Raw genomic sequence first — 19,701 nt, forward strand, 5'->3', positions numbered from 1 at the left:
AATGGTTATTGAGGTTACGTTTATGTTATCACATGTCATAAAAGTGTGGTTAGAATTTTTTATGTAAAATGGTTAAAAACAAAATAAATTGGAAACCAGTCCCTGTGGAAGACCCGAATCTCAATTCCGAGGGTTTAGTCGCGTTCGAGGAATGTACAGATTACGGTTTGGTAAATTTGGAAAAACCAAGAAAGATAAACCGCTCCAAGATTTCCAAGAAGCATAAAAGCCCTGTCGTGGTTGAAAAACCGGCCAAGAAAAAACGGAAAGTGTCTTCCGTGGCTCTAACGCCCTCGAAACAGGGCAGTAGTGTTGAGACGCGCGTTGAAATTAACGAAAAAATCCAAAAATCGGACAGTTATCTAGTGTGGAGTAACTTCGGGTTGCCTGACTCAATTATCAAGGCGCTCGTTTTGCAAGGTTTTAACGAACCAACGCTGATTCAGTCGCTTTCGTTACCTGCGGCCGTTTTGGGGCGCAGGGACATTGTGGGGGCTGCGGAGACGGGAAGTGGGAAAACGCTTGCGTTTGGTTTGCCAATTGTGGCCGGAATTTTGAACGAAAAAAGTAAAGTTGTGGGAAACTCGGATAAAAAATTGTATGCACTTGTCTTGACACCGACAAGGGAACTGGCGGTGCAAGTGCGAGACCACTTAAAAGCCATTGTAAAATTTACAGGTATTTTTGAATCAATACTAATAACGACTTATTAATTTTTTTTCAATAGATATAAATATTGCGGTGGTTCTTGGGGGCATGGCTGCCGTAAAACAGGAGCGAATTTTGAGTAAGAGACCAGAAATTGTGGTCGCAACTCCAGGCCGTTTGTGGGAATTAATCCAACAAGGCAATGAACATTTGTCGCAAATAAACGATATTAGGTGAATAAAAGTCGAGTTTTTTCAACAAAATTTCATACTCATTTATTAAATATTTTTACAGATATTTAGCAATTGACGAAACGGACCGAATGCTTGAAAAGGGCCACTTTGAGGAGCTGCACAACATATTAGAACGTCTCAACCTTGATAAAACAAGAGCGAAACAAAGACAAAATTTCGTTTTTTCTGCAACGCTCACTCTAGTACACGATTTGCCGAAATACCGCTTCAATAAATCAAAGGTTTCGAAAATGACACCGCAACAAAAACTTAGCAGGATTATGACCGATTTGGGCATAAAAAACCCGAAAATTGTGGACATAAGTCAAGGTGGAAACACACCGGCGACTTTAACCGAAAGCCGAATCAGTTGCGGGATTGAGGAGAAGGACTATTACGTGTATTATTTCCTGCAGAAGCATCCAGGCAGGACTTTGATTTTTTGTAATTCGATCGGATGTGTGCGACGTTTGGCGAATTTGTTGGGCATTTTGGGGTGTCGGCCTTTGCCCCTTCACGCGTCCATGCAGCAGAGACAGCGTTTGAAAAATTTGGAACGGTAAAATATTGTGAAAAATGTTTATTTTTAATTTTTTTGCCCATGTTAACAAAAATTAAAAAATGTTTAATATTAATACTGTAATTTTTTAATAGTTTTAGGGACGATGAACACGGAATTTTGGTGGCCACTGATGTGGCAGCTAGAGGCTTGGATATTCCGAAAATCGAGCATGTTTTGCATTATCAGACACCCAGAACAAGTGAGAGTTATGTTCATAGGTCTGGGCGCACAGCTCGTGCGACTCAGCAAGGTCTCACTGTAGTTTTAATGGAGCCTTCGGAAATACAGAACTACATAAAAATCTGCAAAACTTTGAATAGAAGTAAGTGACGTTTTGGTTTCGGCGGTAAAACTGCTAATTCTATAAAATAAAAATCATTTTTTATGAACTATCTTTATGAAAAAGGTTAACGTTTAAATCTCATGAAAAAAAAATGTTGTAACAAATGATGATTTATGATAAAACTAAAAATTGAATACGGAAAAATTAATGATGATATGAAAACTGAATCACACATTTAAGGTAAAAAAATCTAAAAACTATCAGAACAACAATCAAAAGAAGCAGCCAATGAAAAGATTGTAGTAATGTGATAAAACAATTTGAAGAGAAAAATAAAAAAATACATCAAATTTAAAGAAATTCCAACAACTGTGACTAGTTTTTTGTATCCATATTTTTTACAGAAATGCAATCCTGTACAATATTTGTATTATTCAAAAAATTAAACAAATAAACCTCTATTAGATTTCTTAAGAAATACGATTAATAAAATTAAATCATCTAATTAATGAGATAATAACTGATTTATTTTGTTGGGCTGTGAAATAATTTATTGCAATTTTGTGAATTGTTACAGGTGAAGATTTGCCGATTTTTCCGGTACAGGAAGAGTATTTAAAAGCCGTCAAACAGCGAGTGAATTTAGCACGAGAACTGGACAAATTAGAATTACAGATACGGAAGGGAAATTCGGAGGAAGGGTGGTTGCGTAAAGCGGCTAAAGAAATGGATATTATCGTCGATGATTTGTATCCTTTAAATAACAATTCTGAAATCGCAACTGCATACATCACTTCCTTAACACAAAAATCAGTTCAAAAAAATTCGATTCTGACGAAATTTCGTCACAGAAAAAGCTCGCAGACGTTAAGAGAAAACAGTTAACTGCCCTTCTCACCAAACCCATTTTCCCGAAGGGTTTTAGCGGAAAATATCCGCTTATTTCCGGCGAATTTTCCCCAAATTTGGAAACCAACGAATCGGCTCTACAAACTGTGAAAAACGCTGTAGAGAAAGAATTGAAGTCGAAAAAGCGGATACCACTTTACAAACCTAAAAAAACTGCGAACAATCCAAAATAAAAGTTTTTATTACAATAAAATGGATTAATCAATCATGGTAACAACGACCCTGCGCCGTTTCTTCGCGGAAGACGTATTGGGAGTTTTCTGTTCACCGTTATTTGTTTCCGACACTTTATCCCCACTTATCGAAAGATGCAAGTCTTCCAAAAATTGCATTTCTAGAGGCGTTGGCCTGACAGGCGTTGAAGTACATTGTTGCTCGTTTTGGGGGTTTTCCGGGTCCGATATGTGTAAAATGGGTATTTCCCCTTCGTCCGTTAGGTTAACACAACCATCACTGTTGAATAAATCGGAAGGGCACAAAGTTTTCTCTTTTGCATGATTTTCCCCAGGCACTTGGATGTTTTCATTGGATTTCTTCTTCGTGGCGCTTCGTAAAATACGACTTGATTCCGGTTTTTCCTTTCCACCTGAAAGCCTTTTCTCCTTTATCTCTTTTTTATGGACTGTGTCTTCCTCCGTTTTCTCTTTCTTGCCAGTGGAATGCCTTTTTCTCGGAGCACTGTCTTTGATTTTCTTCGATCCTGTCACAACTTTGGCCTTTTCTGTGCTTTTCTTACACTCCTTAGCTGGTATTTCTTCCTCAGTGTGATCCAAAGTTAGGTCCACAATTATTGTTTCTTTCTTGTCGGTTTGAGTATTATCCAATTCTTTCGCAATCACGGTGTTATCCGTAAATTCTGGCGTTGCGAAGCAATTCATTTTTTCATCAACAGATTCGCTACTAATGTTTAAATCATTCAAAACGCAAAAAACCGCCTCATTTTGTGCTCCGTCGCCCAATTTTTGTTTTAATTTGGTGGTCACATCCTCAATTTTCGGCTTATTTGCTTTGATCTTTGATTTTTTTATTTCCACACTCACATCTTTTGGAATATTTTCTTGCAAGTAAATTTTTTTCTCATTTATGTTATTACAACTTGGCTCTTCTGTTTGATTCTCATTTTTCTGTACTTGCGTTTCTTCAGCAACCTTTAACTCGCTTGTAGTTACGTCTTCAGTTTTCGGTTTATTTGCTTTGACCTTTGATTTTTTTATTTCCACACTCAAATTTGTTGGGATACTTTCTTGCACCTCAATTTTTTTCTCATTTGTGTTATTACAACTTGGTTCTTCGGTTTGATTCGCATTTTTCTTGTCTTGCGTTTCTTCAGCAACCTTTAACTCACTTTTAATTACGTCCTCAGTTTTCGGTTTATTTGCTTTGACCTTTGATTTTTTTATTTCCACGCTCAAATTTTTTGGAATATTTTCTTGCGCGTCAATTTTTTTCGCATTTGTGTTATTGCAAGTTGTTTCTTCTGTTTGATTCTCATTTTTCTTTACTTGCGTTTCTCCTTCTGCAACCTTTAACTCAGTTGTTACGTCCACAATTTTCGGTTTATCTGCATGGGGCTTTGATTTTCTTACTTCCACATTACACGATATGTTTTTGTAAACTTTTGCAATAGCACTTTTTTTAGTATTTTCTTGTGAGGCAATTTTTTGTCCAGAATCATTTATATTATCGGAACCTGTTTGATTTTCATTTTGCTTTATTTTCATTTCTTCCGCAATTTTCGGTTTTGTTTGGATCTTTGATTTTTTTACTTCCTCATTACGAGATGATGTGTTTTTGTGAACTTTTACCGTGGATTTTTTTTTAATATTTTCTTGTAAGCTAATGTTTTTCTCATCTGTATTTTTTGTATTATTGGAACTTGTTTCTTCTTGATTCTCATTCTTCTGTACTTTCATTTCTTCTGCAACTTTCAATTCACTTATTGTTTTGTCTTCAATTGTCGGTGTCTTTGTTTTGTTCTCTAATGTTTCCACTTCCACGTTATTTACGTTTTTTTCACTTAGACTCTTTTTAATATTTTCTTCACTGTTTTTCTCTCCTTTTGTATTTTGCGCCTTGCTTTCTTCCGTTTTCTTCAAATCCTCTTCCACCTTCTTTTCTTGCTTATCATCCCTGTTTTTCTCTTCTGTATTTCTGTTACTTGTCACGATTTCGACTTCACTTGCATTTATTTTATCAATTTTTACCATTAAACGTTTGTTATTATTTTCCTCAAATTTCTTTTCTTGCTTGTCACTCTTCTCTATTTTCTTAATTTCTTTTGCAGCTCCATCTTTTGTGCTTTTTGCTTCTTTGTCTTCCTTTCTTTTTTCGGTACTTTCATGTCTCGCTTTAGTGGATGGCGTTTTGTGGTTAATTTCGCTACAAAATTGCAAAGATTTGTAAAATATGCAATTTTTTACCAAAGAAAAAATACCTATTTGAGTGCTTCTTATGCAAGTCTCGATTATGATGGCTTTTGCTGTTTTCTTTATGGGAATACTTAGACCTGTCTCTAGACCGCGAACGACTTCTTGGCCTCTTTTTAACGTCACGTTCAGTCCTCACTTTTTTGGGAGCTGGTTCTTCCACAAATTTATGAACACTGGGGCTGTTATCCCTCTCACGTTTGAAAGGAAAACTGGGCTTTTTCACAGACTTGAAACGATCCAACTCTGCCCTCAAATCACTGATAATCCTGTCCTTTCTCTCAATCTCAGTTTTGGCGGTTTTGAACAGTTCTGATATATTTTTCGACAAGTTGTCTTGCGTCTTTTTCATTTCCCTTATTGTTGCACATAGTTTTTCGATATCGGCCTCCAATGACTTGATGTGATCCACAAGTTGATTGTTTTGTTGCTGTAGCTGAATTGAATAAATTGCAATAGAATAGGTTAGGACTTTCCATGTGTTTTGTTACCTTATCAACTTCGTCAGATAAGTCGATAGTGGGTGGCAAATTGTCATAAATGTCACTTTTGTCACTTTCCATATTTTTTAAACAAAAAATTGAACCTTTCAAAATTGCAGACAGTAAACAAAATTTTGAGGTTAAGTGAGCGCAGCGACATCTGTCTTTTTGTCAAAACCAAAAATTTATATTTCCTATTTTTTGACATAAAAATGTGCAACTGCCCGTTTTTAATGTAATTTCACACGAACAAAATCTTAAACAAACACAGTGGCATTTTAAACGTGTGATAATTTAATTGTGGCGCAAATTTTGATGACGTTTGCGACATGCGCACTGAGTTGATGTTTCGTATCAATGGGGGAAATGAGATGGATTTATGCCTGACTGAAAGTTAGACAAAGATGACGCTATTTTATGTTGCATTGCTTCGTCAGCCGTTTTGATTTTGTGGGATGGTGGTGTGCATCTGCCCTGCAACGAATTTCTGAAAATTTCAAAAATTTTGACTAAACCAACAATGTGGTGATTACGGAAATTCAAGTAAATTAAGTGCTTTAATATTTAGTTGAGTTAGTGTTGATTTTCATTCAAAAATACAAACACAAATAATTAGGTTAATTTAAGTGTAAATGAAATTAAAATGGATTATGCTTTAATTATGGATAACGATAGTGGTTACGTTTCGCATAATCAAGAATCAAATTTCGATTCGTTATCGGAAAGCGGCTTTAAGGCAAAAGCCAGTGCAGAACTCGATTATTTGAATGAAGATGCTTTGCTTGAGAAGCCCCTTGTTATCAACAATTCGTTTGATTCTGTGATAAATAGTTCACAAGAAAGTGTTAGAACACACTTTAGTGGGTTCGAGGACTCTGAGGCTTCAGACACGTCCTTTGTAATCCCACCAGTGCCACCAATCATCTGGGACTGTGATGGTAAGCTGATTCATTTATTGCTAAATATTTGCTTAATTTGTAACACAAATAATTGCGAAAATTGCTTAACAAGCAACCAGTTACCTAATAAACTTGGCAGCATAACTAACAATAGCCCCACTTGCATTTCACAAAAACTCATGACCTACCAAGATTTTTATGTTGTATTTATTTTCATCGTTATTTTTTGGGGCAAAATTTCTTATGATTTTTCTTATTAATTTGATTTTTTACTTATATGCAAATTTTTGACGGCTTGTTTTATGTAAGAAATTTTTTTTTGGCCAGGTCTTTTCTTTGTGTGATATTTTTTAGACACTTTGTTAGTTAGTTTTTTGCTTTTCGCTTCTATAAAAATTTGTTTTCAACTAAGTATTTATTCTTTGAGGGACAGTGAAACTTAGAATATCTTGTATTTTTTTTGAGTAGTAGAAATAACAAAGTATGGAATTCTTTGTTATTGAATAAGACAAACTTTGGAGATCAAAATATTTGTCATGTAATGATAACAGGGGTGAAAATTATTATTTTATGGCTTCCAAGAACTCGAACCATTAGTTTAGTAATTAGCTTTAGCCCCTTCATTCCTAAACAAATCGCCTGTTGCCATCGAATAATTCTCTTCTGGTTTGTGTGCAGAAAACAAGGAAAACATCGACACTTGTTCAGTCTTCAACAGTTCCAAAGAAACCAGCGACAGTTTCACCACAACTCCCACCAAATCATTCTCGCATAAAGTGCTCGCAAACGTGACAAACACATACGACCAAAACCAAGTGACTGGCAAAGTTCACCTTGCCAGTAAAGAAAACGTTCCAACAATAACTCCACAAAAACTGTACCAAAATCGAATCACTGCCGACACCAGCCCCGACTTATTCGCCGAAGAAGAAGAAGTTTTAAAGTCTGTAATGCCATCGAAAATAACACCGAAAGACACCCCAAAGGAAAATCACTGCAGCAAGGACTTAAAACTGTTGAGAAAAGTGCAAAGTTCGTTAAATGGGGTCCACCCACCGCCCAGTGTCACAATCATACAAATGACCGTCGCGGAAATGCTTGACAAAATCGAGGAAAATAAACACTTGTTTTGGAAAACGTCCAGTACGGTCACCAGTGAGTGCAACTCGTTGCTGATTAACGATAATGTCAACACGACCTGGCCTCGAATCTTACAAGCCAGACAGTTGGGACTACAGTATGATTATTCACTTCAGTGTCAATTTTTCTAATTTATTTTTGCAGTCACAACCGCAGCAAAGTATCCGAAGAGTTCGAACACTTGTGCCTTAAATACGCCGAGCGTTATGTTGGTGCCGAGACCCAGTCTTCGTGCACTGTTTTCGAATCGAATCCGTCGAATTTGCAAAAGCGCAAAATGGCCAAACCCAAGTGGGGCTCCAAGTCGCCAGGCCGACGTTTGAGCCACTTGGCGAGGCGCCGGATCACCTTTTCCAGCTCGAATCTGCAGTCGGGTAGCAGTTCGGCGATTCTCGGGTCACGTGCCAGGCAAATTATGATCGATGCTAGGTTTGTTTCTTTATTGTTTATTAAAGTGAATAATGTTGTTGTGATAGGAAACTGAGTTCGTTGAGGAAAAGTCCCAGGAAGAGTCCGAGGAAAACACCGTCAAAGAGTCCGTTTAAAATTAAGAAAATGACGCCTAGTAGTTCAGCGAAGAAGAAGTTGGCGATGAGGTTTAGACAAATGACGGGAGAGTTTGAAAATTCGAATTCGAGTTTTTCGAGCTGTGCCTCAGATCAGTCGGTTTTGAGCTTTAAGAGGTCGCTGTTTGGCAACGATAGGGACATAGGTAAGTTTCTTATGAGAAGTGTCAAATCATCAGAGATTTTTGGTTTTGCTATTTGGCTTAAGTCGTTTTTAAAAATTTATTTTACCGAAAAAAAATCGGTAACTGAGATCAGGGCGTCAATTTTTTGTCTATTATTACCTCTATCGTCTATCTACAATTTTCGCAAGAATATCGGTTTTTATTAACAGAATTAAAAGCATTTGCGACACTGAAATCTGATACGGTTTTGCTTAACAAATTTGGATCACTGCCTCCAGTGTCTAGTTATCAACAACTGGGGAATAAAATTCAATATTGGCGTTATTAAGTTTACCAAACGCCCAAGATTTTGAAAAGATAAAAAAATACAAAATCGATCCAAATGACCTTTCTCGCATTTTTTAAAGTTCTTAGGACATAGAAAAGTGCATAAATCTTTATTGGGTGAGTTTAAAAAAACGAATTTTTTGAATTCTGAATGGTTACAAAAACTATTCACATAATGTAGTTTTTGTGAAGTTGAGCGGCTTGAAGAACGAGTGTTTAGAAATCACATAGAAAGCCTCGGAAACCGGCTAACATACTGTTTCGACTTATTAATTATTATTAGAAGCGATAGATGGCATGTTATGAGTAGTTTTTTCATAAAGTTTTTTTATTTTGAAAATTTGATCAATCTGAGGCTTCTATAATAATTGACTTTGTTTTTAGGTAATTATTAGTTAAAAGCTGATTCTGTCCGTTTTTTTTTGTTTTTTTTTGAGTTAGGGATATTCAAATTATACGAAAAATTTTATGATATTTTTATTGCTGTTGAATTTTTTTTAATTCAATAATTTTTCTAACTGTATTCGATCAGTTTACATTTACAGTTTTTAAAAATGATAAATGATTTTACCGGGCAGAGTAGGTAATAATATTTGGAACTCTGTATACAAATTTGGGGTAATTTAAAAGTTATCAAGGAATTTAGATAAAGCCAATTTTAACAAATGAAAATACTTTCTGGAGATAGATACTAGAAGTAAAGATCTTTCTAAATATTCAGAAAAATCTAGTTTTACAAAACCTTTTTTTTAAGATACGAGCAAGTCCTTCACAAGCAAATTTTGTTTCCCAAAAAAACATCCTAATTTTTGCAGCTACAAATTAGCGTAATTCTAAAACAATTTCAGTAATTCCATATTGATTTCGATAATTAAACGAAATTTTGAAAAAAAAAATACTAAAGTGTCCTAGAAATTTACAGCCAATAAATATCTGTACTACTCTGGCAGTGGTTCAAAGTAAAATTTCACAGCCAACACAAACATTCGTATCGTAAGTGAAAAATATTTTTTAAGTCATTTATAAAGGCATTGACAACTTATTTTACGTGTTTTACGTTTTAACGGAAATTGAAAATATCATTCGTTCTACAAGGTGATTTAAAAGTGTCGGCCAAACTCTCGTCTGATGATAAAAGACGATCAGTAAGCACAAAAAATGAAGTCAGATTTTTTCTCAAGCAACTAGATTTTTACAAATCATCACGATGTGAATCAAACGATTCATTAACAACTCATTTAAACACTTAAACGAGCTCTTCTCAAATAAGTTGGCACGTCTTTAAACCAGGAACTATTGGAAATCAAATTATATAAACGAATCAAATGTCAAAATAAGGGAATTCGGGTATTCCCAGGCGCTTTAGCTCGATTTTCAGCGAGGAATCCTTAAAAATATATTTTTAAACGAGACAAGTGGAAGTATAAGAAGACGATATATTTTCGGGCGACTTGGCTCGTTTTTAGGCGAATAATTTGTAATTTTTGTTTTTGTTTTAAGCAAAGAATCGAAGAAAGTTACGTATTTAAATGCAACAAGTGCCACAATAAAACAATTTAAACGTTTTGACTCGTTTTTATTTGATCTTAACTAATAACTATAATATACAGGATATCCCAGCGAGTTGGTAGAGTCCATTATTATTTAAAAAAATTGATACAAAAGTATGGATGGAGATTTTTTATTTTTTGCATTTTTACATGTAGCTTTTAATTCTTATGTTAATATGTACAGAGTGACTCAATAGTGAATTCTTGCATTTCCATAAATATGCAACCAGTAATACCGATTCCAGCTGACCAGATCGGTACTCGGTAAAAACATTAAATTTAATCCAAGATTACATTGTTCTGGGTAATTAACCAAACGAGTGAATTGAAAATATTTGTAAATTGTTCTTTATCTATCTGTGAAGTGAGAATTTTTAAAATCAGTTAAAAAACAGTTTGCTTCAAAAAACATTCTTGACACGTTTAGTTTTTTCGATCCGCTGTGTAAACGCCACACATTACAGGGTCATTTAGCGGCCCCATTGAGAAAAAGTCCACAAAGAGAGCACTGTTCTCATCTCCACTTAAACACTCGCCGAAAAAATCGCCGTTTAAAATCGGCAAACGAAAACGCATCGATTTCGACGAAGGCAACGCCTCGAAACTGCCTCGAAGCTCGTCACTAAATTTAATAAAACCCGAGCCAAAACCATGCTTTAATCGCTCTCTAAGCGACACTTTAAACAGCTCCAAATCGGAGGAACTGAGCGATCAGCACAAGAAAAAGCTCCAATGGGCCGTTTACGAGTCATTGAGACTGCAAAACGTGACGCCCACTCATCCCCAGTATAAAGTTTTCGCGTCGGTTTTGGCCAGAGTTACGCGTAAATTTTTGCCGGGCTTGAAATTCGAGGGCCGAACGACCGAAAAAATGTTCAGGATTGCGCGGCATCACTCGTTTGCGGTGGTCAAAGGGAAGACTGTGGACGAGATTGTGAACGAGTACGTTAAGAGCAGGATGAAGAACCAAAAACCGCAAGGGTATATAGGGATTGAGGAGTTTCACGGGTTGAGGAAGGACGAAGGCTCGGATAAGGAGAATATTTTGGTTGACAGGTCGAATGTGGAGAGTGTGGAGAAAAAGAGGGATGTTCCAGGGCCTAAGACGAGGTTCCTGAGCAGCAATAGGATTGAGAGGATTAAAAAAGTCATTTCTTTTGAAGAAAAAGACACGTAGTTTGGTTTTTTAGGTCTAGGATTTTTTTTTCGAATTGCAGTGCAATAATTGATGCACACTACGTAGGGTTTGGATAGGATAATGTTTTATAAGTCTGCGACCTTATGTTTACTGTACTTTGTAAGGTTTAAACAAATAAATAAATAAATTGTTTTTGTGTGTGTTTTTTTACAAACATTTAGTCATAGGAAATTGCAATCCTTATCGACCTTATCTAATCTCATCCATTATAAAGTTGAGAAAGAAAAGTTTTGTTTTATCACAAAAGTGCCAACAATGGGGTCGGCCACAAGTAGTTTTTCAATGTTAACCGAGGATATTTTGGACGAGTATTCAATGTTGACCTACTTAAGCAAAGCAGAAATTCTGAGGTAAGTCCCGAGTTACCTATTTTTTGACCTTATCTTGAATAGAAAGGCTTGGATTTTTACAGTTTTTTTACTTGAAAATTAACGCTTATGCGTTTTCCAAATTACAACCGTAAGAATTTTGTCAAACCTAGTTTTTGTATAGGAAGCCCTTCAAGTTATTTTTTTTTTGTTTTGCTACCAAAAATAACCTTGAGATATGGAACAAACTTAAAGGTTGGATTTATAGGAGCGTCATTAATTTAAATGCCAATTAAATGCCTGATTAAGCGATCATGTGACCTAATTACTTCAATCAGACTCTCTTATTCAGGAAATTACTTTTTTAAAAGGCATTACATTTTAGTTGAGCATTTTGTAAATCGGCACTAAGTATTTTTCTAACTATATCACTAAAATTGATGATATTTTTAACTCTTTCATTCGATTATTTCGGTTTTGAAATGATCTCTAATTTATACAAGAATTTCGTCAAAAATACGTTTTTTTGTGTGAGCTTTTGCTAAAACAGGTTGAAAAATCTCTAAATTAAGGCAATAATTACACATTATTTGTCTTTTCCAGCGTTTAATACAAGTAAACAAGCTAAACATGTTTACGTTTGCTCAAGTTGGACGAAAAATCACGAAATTATCAACATGAAATTTAATAATATTTTATGTTTTGTTTGTATTCATTTGATTTTAGTTGGTTTTGAACCACAGTAACGTTAAAAAACATGGTAAAAAAAACTGTGTTATTTTTTCATTTTCAACGTCCAAGCATGTTTTAACTCACAATTTTATTTTTTTTATAAGATTTTACTGTCTGATCAGAAATGTGACATTGATTTTGCTTTTTTTTAAACATTTTTGCATGATACCGTGATTTCCTCTCCAAAAAATTAATGAATTTTGTTGAAAAATAGGTTTTGTTTTGAAACATCATAATTTTTTTGGTAATTATATTATTTTTTGTTTTGTCATTTAAAATGAATGAAATGAAGTCAAAAATGATGGTTTTGTCTTCTTTTAGAACATTTTTGAAGTAAAAATGTGCTCCGAAATAGTGTTTTTAAACTAAATTCTGTTTTGTTTGAGATTTTTTCTAAACAGACCGTTTTTTCGACAGTTTTTCAAACAATAACGCAGTTGTTTTTGGCAAGCCCATTATTTTTTTACGTTAAAAACTATTTTTTCGAAAGTTTTTACTAAAATATTCCGGAAAATTAGTCCATGTTTGAACTACAGTCAACCTTCAGTAATCCAAGCTACTTATTTCAAGGACCGTAGCTCTGAGTTAATTTTATTTCTTAACTAAATACATAAATAAAGAAAAACTCAAATATATATATTATTAATATTATATATAATATTATTTTTGGGTTCGGGTTAAAGAGGCTTGACTGTAGATATTCAAGAATTTCAAAAACTTAAGAAATCTATCGAAATTAATAGTTGTAAAATTTTCTGTTTCATGTTCGTATTTAAGTAAGAACCCAAGACTTACACTCACATCGCGAAGAAAGTATATTTTCATTGAAAAAAACTGGTCTTTATTATAGAAAAAAATTTCATGGTCAGCCATAAATGCACACTGTAAAGGACAACAGAAAAAAAATGTAAAAACCCAAGGCCCGTTTTATTACTATTTAATAGCCAAATTTGTTCATAAATGTTTTCCACAAGATTGTATAAAATTTTCTCAAACTTCGGCTCTGAAAACCTGCAAACCAACCACCGCTACTCTGTGAACCAAGTGGAACTGGCTTTTCCACAACTCAAGGTAAAAAATGATTTGGCAAAACGCCCATCTCTAATCTCCAAAAAATGGTTTCAGTACAACCCGTTCCGAGAGAGGATATACAAGGTGTTCTCCTCGGAAAAGGACGGCAAATTATCATTCGAAGACATCCTCGATTTGTGTTCGGTGATGTCGCAAAAATGCCCCGATAAAGTCAAAGCAGCGTGGGCTTTCCGAATTTTCGGTAAGTTTCGCTGTTCGATACTGGGGGATTTACCCGTTTTTCAGATTACGACGAAGATGGCGCTGTGGGCGAGAGGGATTTGATGACGGTCATGGACCGGTTAACAGACTGGCAAAACAGCGGCAATCGCATTGATAAACCCGATCAAAAACACATTGTGCAAGTGGTGTGTGTTGTAACCCGATTGTTTTATTGTTTGTTTACGATTTTTTGCAGCTATTGAAAGAGATGGATTTGGAGTCGAATGGAACGATTGGGCAATTGGAATTCGAACACGCAGTCGGGAAAATGTCAGAGTTTCCACATTCTTTCCGATTTGCGTTTTAATCACATTCTTGTACATTTATATCGACAATAAACTATCTTTTGTACTTGATGTCGCTAACTGGGTCATAACGGCCAGTGAGGGCCCGCTCTGGTAACAAGGGGCTCTTGTAGCTTCGCTCCAGACTAAGTGGAAGGACTTGGGGACTCTTGTACTTGACGTAGAATCGTGGGCTTTGCAGATATTTTCTAAAATAACGAAATTGGATTTTTGACTTAACTAACTTTCGCTAGTTCCGTGATTATTAGCAATGCTGAACCAGAAAAAATTGTAAACAAGTCGAGCGTTAAAATAACGTTAACGCCGGAACTCACTTTTCAAAATGCCGCGATTACAGAAAAAAAATAGAACCAATAAAGTCGGAGAAAATAAATTTTCGTCGTTTATCGTCCATTGAATAAATATTAAATAAAACCTTTCGCTTCTTTTTTTTTTGAATCGATACAAAAAAATTTCAATATTTTTTTAATCTGCCTAACTTCTCTAGACGTCTTTACAGCTTAACGATTGCAGGTGAGTGCCTTTTTGGACATTATTTAATTCTGTACAACTTTGTGCCCCATATTCGCAGCATTTTGAAAAATACGAGACTGTTTCTCGTGAAAATTCTAGCCTGATTTTTTTGCTTTGTGATTTTTGAACTCACGTTGTGGGATCTGGTGCACACTGATACGTATAATCTGTAGTTTTGAAATAATCCAAAGGATGCAGTTTGCCCACTTGGTCCTTATACTGGTCACGATGCAGCTGACAAGCCATATAAAAATCATCAATTTCCTTCTGACGCCCCACGTCCAACATTGTGAAACGTGACTGAGGCATTCTAATGAATTTGTCCAAGTTGTTGACTTTGTTTAAGAGGGCTATGTCGGCCTTGGGGGTGTACTCAATGTGTATATCGCCCCATTCGTACGGAAGAGACTGGAATGATTATATTTCTCCAAAAAAATTACAAGGACAAGCCTCACATGCATTCTGGATAAGTGCTCATTCCTGTAATTTTGGAAGTAAGACATGCTGCCATTGGGGTCCCTGTAGGTACTGGAATGGGGCGGACTCACACCCATGAAACCGGGCGTTATGGCAGGGGGGTAATGGGTGGGGTTCATTTTGGAAAATACACTGACAATTTTGAATAAAATGCGAGAAAATGAATTGTCAAAATGACTTATTGGTGTTTAACCGATTCAATTTTTTATGATTTTATATTGTTGGTATCACTGATAGATACAAAATCGGTGATAAACGCACTAAACAGCAATACTTGTTTCATTTAAGGATTGCTCTAATTAGTCAAATTAATAACTAATTTGTCCAGCAAGAACCACGTGGAGGTTTAGAGCATTCTTGCCAGGAAAAAAGGATATAAGGATGAGGTAAACAATGATTATTTGAAAATGAAGGCAATAAAGGAATTATTGGTTTGTGAAATGAAAAAATAGTACACAAAAATCAAAGTTTTTTCACTTGGCGTTAAATAAATGCTCTTACCTTTATACTGCATTTGCTACCATTTGTAGCAAAACCTAAAAAATAAATTAAAAACACAACCAACAAAAAAAATTAATTTGTAGGAAAATTACAACAAGCGACATTAATAAATATTATACAGAATAAAGGATACACAATACGGTATAATATATGGCACACAAGCTATTATATTCAACACATCACAAGATAAAACGCAAAAAAATGCACCTACCTTCATATGGCTTCTGCGTTGGCTACTGTTTGTAGCAAGACATTTAAAAAATTAAAACAACACCAATAAAAAATCTTTATTTGCATGAAAGTTACAACAAGCAACGTTTGTCAATATTAAACAAAATAAAAAATACACAATACGTTTCAATATGTGGCAATTCAAATTCAAAACTTCAGTAAATAAATACACCTACCTTCATATCGCTTCCACGTTGGCTACCGTTTGTAGCATTAAAAAAAATAATAATAATAATGAAACCGAAAAAAATGTTTATTTGCATTAAATTTTGAGCAAGCCACTTTCATTCATTGAAATTAAAGACAAAATTATTACGTGGCAATAAATTATTTGAGTGTTTGATTTTATTTTTAGTTACTGTATTTAAAAAGTGTCACTCAAAATATTACTTTTCAACTCCGCATTTAAAGATTTTAATTGCAATTTTTAGGAAATTATTGGTTTGTGAAATAAATAAATACGACACAGCAATAAAATGGACGTACCTGTATTTCGCTTCCACGTTGGCTACCGTTTGTAGCATTAAAAAAAAATAATAACAAAAATGAAACCGAAAAAAAATGTTTATTTGCATTAAATTTTGAGCGAGCCACTTTCATTCATTGAAATTAAAGACAAAATTATTACGTGGCATAAATTATTTGAGAGTTTGACTTTATTTTTAGTTACTGTATTTAAAAAGTGTCACTCAAAATATCACTTTTCAACTCCGCATTTAAAGATTTTAATTGCAACTTTTATGAAATTATTGGTTTGTGAAATAAATAAATACGACACAACAATAAAATGGACGTACCTGTATATCGCTTCCACGTTGGCTACCGTTTGTAGCATTAAAAAAAAATAATAACAAAAATGAAACCGAAAAAAAATGTTTATTTGCATTAAATTTTGAGCGAGCCACTTTCATTCATTGAAATTAAAGACAAAATTATTACGTGGCATAAATTATTTGAGAGTTTGACTTTATTTTTAGTTACTGTATTTAAAAAGTGTCACTCAAAATATCACTTTTCAACTCCGCATTTAAAGATTTTAATTGCAACTTTTATGAAATTATTGGTTTGTGAAATAAATAAATACGACACAACAATAAAATGGACGTACCTGTATATCGCTTCCACGTTGGCTACCGTTTGTAGCATTAAAAAAAAATAATAACAAAAATGAAACCGAAAAAAAATGTTTATTTGCATTAAATTTTGAGCGAGCCACTTTCATTCATTGAAATTAAAGACAAAATTATTACGTGGCATAAATTATTTGAGAGTTTGACTTTATTTTTAGTTACTGTATTTAAAAAGTGTCACTCAAAATATCACTTTTCAACTCCGCATTTAAAGATTTTAATTGCAACTTTTATGAAATTATTGGTTTGTGAAATAAATAAATACGACACAGCAATAAAATGGACGTACCTGTATTTCGCTTCCACGTTGGCTACCGTTTGTAGCATTAAAAAAATAATAATAATAAAAATGAGACCGAAAAAAAATGTTTATTTGCATTAAATTTTGAGCGAGCCACTTTCATTCATTGAAATTAAAGACAAAATTATTACGTGGCATAAATTATTTGAGAGTTTGACTTTATTTTTAGTTACTGTATTTAAAAAGTGTCACTCAAAATATCACTTTTCAACTCCGCATTTAAAGATTTTAATTGCAACTTTTATGAAATTATTGGTTTGTGAAATAAATAAATACGACACAACAATAAAATGGACGTACCTGTATATCGCTTCCACGTTGGCTACCGTTTGTAGCATTAAAAATAATAATAATAAAAATGAGACCAAAAAAAATGTTTATTTGCATTAAATTTTGAGCAAGCCACTTTCATTCATTGAAATTAAAGACAAAATTATTACGTGGCATAAATTATTTGAGAGTTTGACTTTATTTTTAGTTACTGTATTTAAAAAGTGTCACTCAAAATATCACTTTTCAACTCCGCATTTAAAGATTTTAATTGCAACTTTTATGAAATTATTGGTTTGTGAAATAAATAAATACGACACAACAATAAAATGGACGTACCTGTATATCGCTTCCACGTTGGCTACCGTTTGTAGCATTAAAAAAAAATAATAACAAAAATGAAACCGAAAAAAAATGTTTATTTGCATTAAATTTTGAGCAAGCCACTTTCATTCATTGAAATTAAAGACAAAATTATTACGTGGCATAAATTATTTGAGAGTTTGACTTTATTTTTAGTTACTGTATTTAAAAAGTGTCACTCAAAATATCACTTTTCAACTCCGCATTTAAAGATTTTAATTGCAACTTTTATGAAATTATTGGTTTGTGAAATAAATAAATACGACACAACAATAAAATGGACGTACCTGTATATCGCTTCCACGTTGGCTACAGTTTGTAGCATTAAAAAAAAATAATAACAAAAATGAAACCGAAAAAAAATGTTTATTTGCATTAAATTTTGAGCAAGCCACTTTCATTCATTGAAATTAAAGACAAAATTATTACGTGGCATAAATTATTTGAGAGTTTGACTTTATTTTTAGTTACTGTATTTAAAAAGTGTCACTCAAAATATCACTTTTCAACTCCGCATTTAAAGATTTTAATTGCAACTTTTATGAAATTATTGGTTTGTGAAATAAATAAATACGACACAACAATAAAATGGACGTACCTGTATATCGCTTCCACGTTGGCTACAGTTTGTAGCATTAAAAAAAAATAATAACAAAAATGAAACCGAAAAAAAATGTTTATTTGCATTAAATTTTGAGCGAGCCACTTTCATTCATTGAAATTAAAGACAAAATTATTACGTGGCATAAATTATTTGAGAGTTTGACTTTATTTTTAGTTACTGTATTTAAAAAGTGTCACTCAAAATATCACTTTTCAACTCCGCATTTAAAGATTTTAATTGCAACTTTTATGAAATTATTGGTTTGTGAAATAAATAAATACGACACAACAATATAATGGACGTACCTGTATATCGCTTCCACGTTGGCTACCGTTTGTAGCATTAAAAAAAATTAAAAACAACACCAATGAAAAAATCTTTATTTGCATGAAAATTACAACAAGCGACATAATTTTACGGCTGTAAAAAACAATCAACAATGTTATATTTAAGGATTGCTCTAATTGGTCAAATTAGTCAATAACTAATTAAAAATTAGTCAATAACTAATTTGCCCAGCAAGAACCACGTGGAGGTTTAGAGCATTCTTGCCAGGAAAAAAGGATATAAGGATGAGGTAAACAATGATTATTTGAAAATGAAGGGAGTAAAAGAATTATTGGTTTGTGAAATGAAAAAATAGTACACAAAAATCAAAGTTTTTTCACTTGGCGTTAAATAAATGCTCTTACCTTTATACTGCATTTGCTACCATTTGTAGCAAAACCTAAAAAATAAATTAAAAACACAACCAACAAAAAAAATTAATTTGTAGGAAAATTACAACAAGCGACATTAATAAATATTATACAGAATAAAGGATACACAATACGGTATAATATATGGCACACAAGCTATTATATTCAACACATCACAAGATAAAACGCAAAAAAATGCACCTACCTTCATATGGCTTCTGCGTTGGCTACTGTTTGTAGCAAGACATTTAAAAAATTAAAACAACACCAATAAAAAATCTTTATTTGCATGAAAGTTACAACAAGCAACGTTTGTCAATATTAAACAAAATAAAAAATACACAATACGTTTCAATATGTGGCAATTCAAATTCAAAACTTCAGTAAATAAATACACCTACCTTCATATCGCTTCCACGTTGGCTACCGTTTGTAGCATTAAAAAAAATAATAATAATAATGAAACCGAAAAAAATGTTTATTTGCATTAAATTTTGAGCAAGCCACTTTCATTCATTGAAATTAAAGACAAAATTATTACGTGGCAATAAATTATTTGAGTGTTTGATTTTATTTTTAGTTACTGTATTTAAAAAGTGTCACTCAAAATATTACTTTTCAACACCG

General features: G+C 33.6%; 5 protein-coding genes across 5 annotated transcripts; 3 read left to right on the plus strand and 2 right to left on the minus strand.

Annotated features, from left to right (window-relative positions):
* Positions 1-2: 2 nt before the first annotated feature.
* On the plus strand, positions 3-2,828 carry LOC657845 (uncharacterized protein). Its single transcript, XM_008201930.3, has 6 exons — positions 3-678; positions 728-881; positions 943-1,440; positions 1,536-1,765; positions 2,304-2,475; positions 2,541-2,828. The coding sequence occupies exons 1-6, from the start codon at positions 69-71 to the stop codon at positions 2,806-2,808; spliced, it is 1,932 nt and encodes a 643-aa protein (XP_008200152.1). The 5' UTR covers positions 3-68; the 3' UTR covers positions 2,809-2,828.
* Positions 2,799-5,835, minus strand: LOC103314847 (myb-like protein X). Its single transcript, XM_008201929.3, has 3 exons — positions 5,553-5,835; positions 5,070-5,497; positions 2,799-5,014 (listed from the first exon to the last, which is right to left on the minus strand). Exons 1-3 carry the CDS (start codon positions 5,622-5,624, stop codon positions 2,833-2,835), a joined length of 2,682 nt encoding a protein of 893 aa, XP_008200151.1. The 5' UTR covers positions 5,625-5,835; the 3' UTR covers positions 2,799-2,832.
* A 121-nt stretch (positions 5,836-5,956) lies between these two features.
* mi (minus) lies at positions 5,957-11,480 on the plus strand. Its single transcript, XM_001809183.4, has 5 exons — positions 5,957-6,481; positions 7,121-7,679; positions 7,727-8,011; positions 8,059-8,294; positions 10,615-11,480. Exons 1-5 carry the CDS (start codon positions 6,187-6,189, stop codon positions 11,325-11,327), a joined length of 2,088 nt encoding a protein of 695 aa, XP_001809235.1. The 5' UTR covers positions 5,957-6,186; the 3' UTR covers positions 11,328-11,480.
* A 65-nt stretch (positions 11,481-11,545) lies between these two features.
* On the plus strand, positions 11,546-14,032 carry LOC658082 (calcium and integrin-binding protein 1). Its single transcript, XM_008201932.3, has 5 exons — positions 11,546-11,698; positions 13,363-13,459; positions 13,514-13,661; positions 13,706-13,827; positions 13,878-14,032. The coding sequence occupies exons 1-5, from the start codon at positions 11,604-11,606 to the stop codon at positions 13,986-13,988; spliced, it is 573 nt and encodes a 190-aa protein (XP_008200154.1). The 5' UTR covers positions 11,546-11,603; the 3' UTR covers positions 13,989-14,032.
* LOC100142049 (hypothetical protein) lies at positions 13,967-15,187 on the minus strand. Its single transcript, XM_008201931.3, has 3 exons — positions 14,955-15,187; positions 14,633-14,907; positions 13,967-14,174 (listed from the first exon to the last, which is right to left on the minus strand). Exons 1-3 carry the CDS (start codon positions 15,093-15,095, stop codon positions 14,021-14,023), a joined length of 570 nt encoding a protein of 189 aa, XP_008200153.1. The 5' UTR covers positions 15,096-15,187; the 3' UTR covers positions 13,967-14,020.
* Positions 15,188-19,701: the final 4,514 nt, after the last annotated feature.

The sequence above is a fragment of the Tribolium castaneum genome, chromosome 3 (genome assembly GCF_031307605.1).
Source record: "Tribolium castaneum strain GA2 chromosome 3, icTriCast1.1, whole genome shotgun sequence".
NCBI lineage: Eukaryota > Metazoa > Arthropoda > Insecta > Coleoptera > Tenebrionidae > Tribolium > Tribolium castaneum.

What these genes read in the sequence shown, in the direction of transcription:
- LOC658082 (XM_008201932.3), top strand. Translation starts at nt 11,604, where the DNA reads ATGGGGTCGGCCACAAGTAGTTTTTCAATGTTAACCGAGGATATTTTG. An exon ending in GTGGGCTTTCCGAATTTTCG is followed by an intron (nt 13,662 to 13,705) that starts GTAAGTTTCGCT and finishes CCCGTTTTTCAG; the next exon opens with ATTACGACGAAGATGGCGCT. An exon ending in AAAAACACATTGTGCAAGTG is followed by an intron (nt 13,828 to 13,877) that starts GTGTGTGTTGTA and finishes GATTTTTTGCAG; the next exon opens with CTATTGAAAGAGATGGATTT.
- LOC657845 (XM_008201930.3), top strand. Translation starts at nt 69, where the DNA reads ATGGTTAAAAACAAAATAAATTGGAAACCAGTCCCTGTGGAAGACCCG. An exon ending in CTGCAAAACTTTGAATAGAA is followed by an intron (nt 1,766 to 2,303) that starts GTAAGTGACGTT and finishes GAATTGTTACAG; the next exon opens with GTGAAGATTTGCCGATTTTT. An exon ending in GATATTATCGTCGATGATTT is followed by an intron (nt 2,476 to 2,540) that starts GTATCCTTTAAA and finishes CACAAAAATCAG; the next exon opens with TTCAAAAAAATTCGATTCTG.
- mi (XM_001809183.4), top strand. Translation starts at nt 6,187, where the DNA reads ATGGATTATGCTTTAATTATGGATAACGATAGTGGTTACGTTTCGCAT. An exon ending in CAAATTATGATCGATGCTAG is followed by an intron (nt 8,012 to 8,058) that starts GTTTGTTTCTTT and finishes TTGTTGTGATAG; the next exon opens with GAAACTGAGTTCGTTGAGGA. An exon ending in TGGCAACGATAGGGACATAG is followed by an intron (nt 8,295 to 10,614) that starts GTAAGTTTCTTA and finishes CACACATTACAG; the next exon opens with GGTCATTTAGCGGCCCCATT.
- LOC100142049 (XM_008201931.3), bottom strand. Translation starts at nt 15,095, where the DNA reads ATGAACCCCACCCATTACCCCCCTGCCATAACGCCCGGTTTCATGGGT. An exon ending in AGCACTTATCCAGAATGCAT is followed by an intron (nt 14,908 to 14,954) that starts GTGAGGCTTGTC and finishes TAATCATTCCAG; the next exon opens with TCTCTTCCGTACGAATGGGG. An exon ending in TGTGCACCAGATCCCACAAC is followed by an intron (nt 14,175 to 14,632) that starts GTGAGTTCAAAA and finishes TCGTTATTTTAG; the next exon opens with AAAATATCTGCAAAGCCCAC.
- LOC103314847 (XM_008201929.3), bottom strand. Translation starts at nt 5,624, where the DNA reads ATGGAAAGTGACAAAAGTGACATTTATGACAATTTGCCACCCACTATC. An exon ending in TATCTGACGAAGTTGATAAG is followed by an intron (nt 5,498 to 5,552) that starts GTAACAAAACAC and finishes TATTCAATTCAG; the next exon opens with CTACAGCAACAAAACAATCA. An exon ending in CATAAGAAGCACTCAAATAG is followed by an intron (nt 5,015 to 5,069) that starts GTATTTTTTCTT and finishes GCAATTTTGTAG; the next exon opens with CGAAATTAACCACAAAACGC.